Consider the following 6,093-nt stretch of genomic DNA (forward strand, 5'->3'; position numbering starts at 1 on the left):
CCTGAAGCTTTGAAATTGTTGGAGAAAAATTGACAAAGCACTTCCAAATGTGGGCAAAGACATTCTGAAGATGGATACAACTCACAAAATAATCCAAAGCCTTGATAAATGGAATTACACGAAATTATAAAGCTTCTGCATAGTAAAATAAACAGTTATCAGGTTGAAGAAATAGCCTACAGACTAGGAAAGTATGCTAACTGTGCATTTGGCATATAAAGTACAGAAAATAAACTCGAGAAAATAAATACACCAATCAATAGCTGTGCTAAATAGTTCTCAAAGAAGAAAACGAACAGCCAATCAATATTTGAAAGAGTATACAAAAACCTCAGCCATTGGGGAAATTCCAATTAAAACTTCATTGAGATGGTTTCTCACCCCAGTCAGAATGGCTATCATCAAGAAAATAAATGACAAAAGAGAGTGCTTGCTGCTCTTGCAGAAGACCCAAGTTCAGTTCCCAGCATCCATATTGGTCCACTCACAACATCTGTAAGTCTGGCTCCAGGGTATCCAATGCCTTCTTTCATAGGCAACACACACACACACACACACACACACACACACACACACACACACGCACACACAGGAAAATGAATCTTTAAAAAAGAAAGAAAAAACAAATGCAGACAGGATGTGAGTAAAGAGGAGTCTTACACTCAACTGATGGGATATAACTTGTGCAGCCACTATGCAAATCAGTGTAGAGGGTCCTCAAAATCCTAAAAGTAGCATTTCATATGACCCAGCTATCCCATTCCTGGTAGTCAGCCAAAGGACTCTACCTCCTATCACAGAGATATTTGCACATCCATGTTTATTGTTGTTCTGGTCACAACAGCTATGAAAAGGAGCCAGCCTAGACATCTCTCAACAGGTGCATGGACAGAGGAGGGGTACATGGGCATGATGAAAGCTTATTCATCTATACAGAAATGAAGCTATTCCATCCACAGGAAGATGGGTGGAACTGCAATGTTAAGGTGAGTGAAACAAACCAGACTCGTGTCGGGATTATTTCACCGGAAAACTCTTAGTTCTGATAAACATTTTTAATAAAGTCACAGGACATAAAATTGCCACACAATAATCAATAGCCTTCCTGTATACCAATAATACACCCACCAAGAAAGTAACATGTTCTCACATATGCGGAGCCTGAATTTAAATGTGTAGATGGTTGTTCAGTGGGTGTAGCTGTGAAGGACAAGAAACTAGGAGTCATGAAACTGGAAAAGGAGATGTTAAAAGAAGAGGAAAAAGTGAAAAAAAGAGAGGGCAACAGAATTCGTGGGAGATGCAGGCAGAAGGGAGGGACTGATAAAATAGCTCAGGGGGGGACACGCTCTTGCCAGCTCACCCAACACCTTGAGTTTGGTCCCAGGAAACCCACGTGGTAGAAAGAGAGAAGGAACTTGCAAGTGGTCCTCTCTGTGCGTGCACACACAAACCAAGTACGGAAATGAATGTTAGGATTTAAAAAAAAAAAAAAAAGGAAAGGGGAAGATTTGGGAAGAATAGGGAGCAGGGAAGCGAGGGGTGGGGAGAGCCGTGGGGGAGGGGAACAGTTAAGAACAAAGTGTAATGAAATGCTGTGATGAAACGTGTTGCTATGTGTGCTAACTGAAAAACAATTAACAGGAAAAATAAATTAAGCTTTTATACTCTAAGGAGGGTAAATGCAACAACTGAACAATAGAACTCATACTGTATAACTCATTGTTCATAAGGGAAGAACTCATATGATCATTTCAATGAATTTATTTTTATTGAGCACATACTTCTTGGGTATCTCCTTTACACAGCATGGAAAAAAAAGACAAATAATCCTTGATCTCAATAGAAGCAGAAAAACCTTTGGTAAAGTCTCCTCCCAGTTCCTCACAAACTATGATTAAAACAGAGTTTTTCTGATAAGGTGTTCATTCAAAAACAAAGCAAAACCATTATCTATGATGCTGAAACATGAGCAACTTTCTAATCAATCTTAAGTACAAGGTCCTGGCCACTAAATTAACTTGAAAATGAGATACATAAAAGTATATAAAAATTATTTCCTTCAAGATGAAATAATTAATAGTAGTTTAAAAATTCAATAGTATGATACTAGAACTAGGAATACAGCTCAAAAACATATTTAAAAATGTACTAAATACCACAGCAGCCTATATACCGGAAATATTCCAGTGGTAAGTGTACTTGACACTTGTAACAACAGCCAACAAAAGCCGTGTGTGCTCTTCACCGAGAGCAAATGCAGGTGTCCTGGGGACCAGCCGGGCTGCAGCTGCGGTGTGACTGAGCTCATGGGCTGGAACGACGCTGACCGGGGAGAGACTGACATTTGTACAGCAGACACATTGATGTAATTATGATTTGGAAGGGGTAGGCGTGCTGAGAACTCACCACAAATATACTTTCAGCTTCTCGACCCATAACTTCCACACTTAAAATACATTTACTGGACAATAAACAGAGTAAAACATGTTTTTCAGTTTCATCTGTGTGTACTGCATTCACAGCATTTCACCCCACACCCCACCCCACCACTGCTCCCAGCAACTCCTCCCACATCCACCAGTGCCCTCTCAAATTCATGGCCTCTTTCTCTTTAAACGTTACTGTTACACAAATGAATGAGCAGATACAACCTGCTCAGTTGATTTAGTGTTGTGGGATTCATGTGTTTTTATGACTGACCACTTGGTATCAGATAACCGTGTAGAGAGCGCATCCCTGGAGAAGACTGAGACTCCCTGGGCCGTCATTTATTAGCTCTTCATTTACTATTTCAGCATTCTTTAAATGGTAGTGAAGATACAAGAAAGTGTTTTGGGGGGTTTGCTTTGTGGTGTCCTCTCTCTCTCTCTCTCTCTCTCTCTCTCTCTCTCTCTCTCTCTCTCTCTCTCTCTCTCTCTCTCTCTCCTTCCTCCCTCCCTCAATCTGCTTCTCCTTTTCCTGTATCTCCCTCTCCCTCCCTTCTCTTTGTGTATTTGTGTGTATGTGTCCTTTTCTTTTATTCTATTGGAATTTATGTTCTTTGCTGCTGGGGGTGGAGAAGGTAACGACTGACAGCTTGTAAATAAGTCAAAACAACAAAAAAAGCAATTTCAGAAAGAAATCATTTTTGGCCACAATAATTTAATCTATACAACTCTCCGAACTGTTATAGTTAATAGTACACAATCTAAGGCATCTTTCCTAAAATTCTGTCACTTTCTTCTGGGTTTATGCCACAGATACTGCCCATCACCTACTGGGTCATTGACAATCTCACAGTGTGACACTTTGACACCATGCGGGCTGATTGACAGAGATGCTTGTCTAGCAAAGTGAATAGTTTCTCATCATCAGTCCCCTCATGGATAGGGTTGTTTGACCACTGAGCAAATAACCTAAAGTAGGTGGGTTAACTGTAGTCTGTGGACATGGCTGGTTCCAGAAGCAACTTCAGATGTCCCAACTGTCCTCAGATGTCTATGTGTATATGTCTATTGTGGTACCCATGTAGCTTTTAAATTCTTTTTTTGAAAATGACAAAATCTAATCCCCACTTAAAATAATAGAAAAATGTGATGGACATGGAGATTACAATTCATTAATTGAGTCCAGGATCGCAGGAAGAATCCATTATCAATATGGTAATGAAAGCAGGTTTTGGTCCATTTGGCTCAAAATTCCAACCCTATCACTTACCTCTCTGAGACAGTTTTCTCTTCTTTAGAGTAGGGATAGCTGAAATATTCATTCAATGCATTTGTTGTGTTTGTTTAAATGGGGTGGTGTATGTAAATAGTATATGACATAATGTGATATTCGTATTTGTGTTTCTGGCCTTTGGAAAAGAAAGTCTGGGAAAACTCCAGTGATCTTGCACACATTGGCTGCAGGTGAAAGACAGATCATTTCGTCCTACAATCTCTCCTCAAGTTTCAAATTCCTCTTAGAGGGAATGATCTACCATTGGCTCTTTGCTCTCTTCTCTACTACCCCCCGATCAAAGGAGTAAATACCCACCAGGGTTGGGGAAGGACTTTGAGACACCATGATGAATGGTCTCCCTGAAGCCACTCTGAACAAGTAGTCTAGTTTCTGGAAGAATGAGGAAGACAGACTGAGAAGAAGACAACAGTGTCTACCAGGCTGTGTATAATGACTAAATACAGTACTTCACAAGAGAAATTGTTTGTCTTATCCTCTGAGTATGGCCAAACTGGGGCCATCCCAAGAAAGTCACTCTCCACCTTTGAAGTCCCTTCGAGAAAAAGAGGTGAGGATTTGTACAGACGAAGCTCTCCAGGCACTCTCGGCGTCCAGGCACTGTTGAACAGAGTTCTACCCACTTCCCCCTCACTCCGGTTTTTAACCCATTCTTTGAAACACTACAAATATTTTCTTAGCATCCGTCTGACAGCCGCCTTCACCTCCTTGTTCTTCAGGCTGTAGATGAGGGGGTTCAGCATGGGGGTGATGACGCTGTACTGCAAAGAGAAGATCAGCTCTTGAACGGATCCTGAATTTGGCATGAGATAGCGGAGTAACCCTGAGCCATAAAAGAAGCTCACTGCCGTGAGGTGGGACGAACAGGTAGAAAAGGCCTTGCTTCTCCCGGAGGTGGAGCTGATGCCCAGGATGGTGAGCAGGATGCGAATGTATGAGAAGAGAATGAAGAGGAAGTTCCCAAAGAAGTGGATGAAGCTGGAGCAGAGGAGGGTGGTGAAGCTGGTGGACACGTCGGAGCAAGATAAGGGGTAGAGAGAGGGCAGCTCGCAGAGGAAGTGGTGGATATTCTGCGCCTCACAGAAATCTAAATTCAGAGCCACGAGGATATTGATGAGAGCATCCAGAAAGGCCAGGCCCCAAGAGCCCCACACCAGCCCCGCACACAGCTGTCTGCTCATCACTTGGCTGTAGAGCAGAGGCGAGCTGATGGCCACATAGCGGTCGTAGGCCATGGCTGCCAGTAGGCAGGACTCGGTACCTCCAGTGGCGAACACGAAGAAGACCTGAGCCAGGCAGCCCTCCACCGAGATGCTCTTCTTCACAGAGAGGAGGTTCTCCAACAGCTTGGGCACTGTGACAGATGAGTGACAGAGGTCCAGGAAGGACAGTTGTCCCAGGAAGAAGTACATGGGCGTGTGGAGGTGGGAGTCAGTCTTGACTGCCAGCAGCAGCAGCAGGTTCCCCACGAGGGTCAGAAGGTAAATCACCAGGAAGAGCATGAAGAGAAGAGCCTGCGTCTGGGCGTCACCAGGCAGCCCGAGGAGGATGAACTCCAGGACAGTGCTGTGGTTCCTCATCTCCCTCAACATTTCTTTCAAAATGTGAGAAATAAAATAGTGGCGCCTCTTCTTACGCCTAACAAACATGTGAGTGTCTGTCCCTCTTTCTTAGTCAGTTTCACACCACTTAAAACTAAGTGCTGAAAAAAATGATTAACTTGCCTAGGTCGTTGGAGCAGGGCCTCAGCGTCTCTACAGGTCCCTTTAAGGATGGGAAATTCTCCCTCGGACACAAAGGCCAAAGTGAAAATCTTACAAGGACATTTTCAAGTGGGACAACTTGGAAGTTGTGCTCTGTCTGGAATCAGGGGTGGTGTGTAAGAGCTTTGTGAAATTTACGGGATTAAAATCATCATTTTGTTTTAAACCTGGAGCTGCAATTTCACTGCTCTCAGAGCTTCATGTATGCTGATTCCCAGTCCCAGTTTTGAGTGAAAACGACTCTGATACTGTTGTCACTGTGTGCTTGGCTATTGTCACAATTAGAGTGGCCCTTTTCCCAAAAGGGACCTGTCTGGAGGAACATTTTCGGAAGGGGACACAGAAGCATATCTAGCTCTGTAAATGGCTCAAAGTGGCTCCAAGTGTCTTATCTCTAAATAAAAATAAAGCGTTGACAAGTGAATGGGCCCATGAACGGCTCAGGGGAGAACAGTGTGTAGCTCTGCTACTCAGAGTGCTGGCCTTGTTAGGGACCAGCGAGGGGGGGGGGCGGTTACAGCCATGGCTTATGTTAGAGCAGATATAGCAAAGGACAAAAGTCTGTCAGCTGGAAAGATCTGTCCCCTGCTCCCTACCACAAACCTCG

At 43.4% G+C, this 6,093-nt stretch overlaps 1 protein-coding gene across 1 annotated transcript; it reads right to left on the bottom strand.

Moving 5' to 3' along the window:
• Positions 1–4,296: 4,296 nt before the first annotated feature.
• Positions 4,297–5,303, bottom strand: LOC102908627 (olfactory receptor 8S1-like). The gene has a single exon (XM_042265038.2). It carries the CDS (start codon positions 5,301–5,303, stop codon positions 4,386–4,388), a length of 918 nt encoding a protein of 305 aa, XP_042120972.2. The 3' UTR covers positions 4,297–4,385.
• Between the last annotated feature and the right edge of the window lie 790 nt (positions 5,304–6,093).

Source organism: Peromyscus maniculatus, chromosome 20 (genome assembly GCF_049852395.1).
Source record: "Peromyscus maniculatus bairdii isolate BWxNUB_F1_BW_parent chromosome 20, HU_Pman_BW_mat_3.1, whole genome shotgun sequence".
NCBI lineage: Eukaryota > Metazoa > Chordata > Mammalia > Rodentia > Cricetidae > Peromyscus > Peromyscus maniculatus.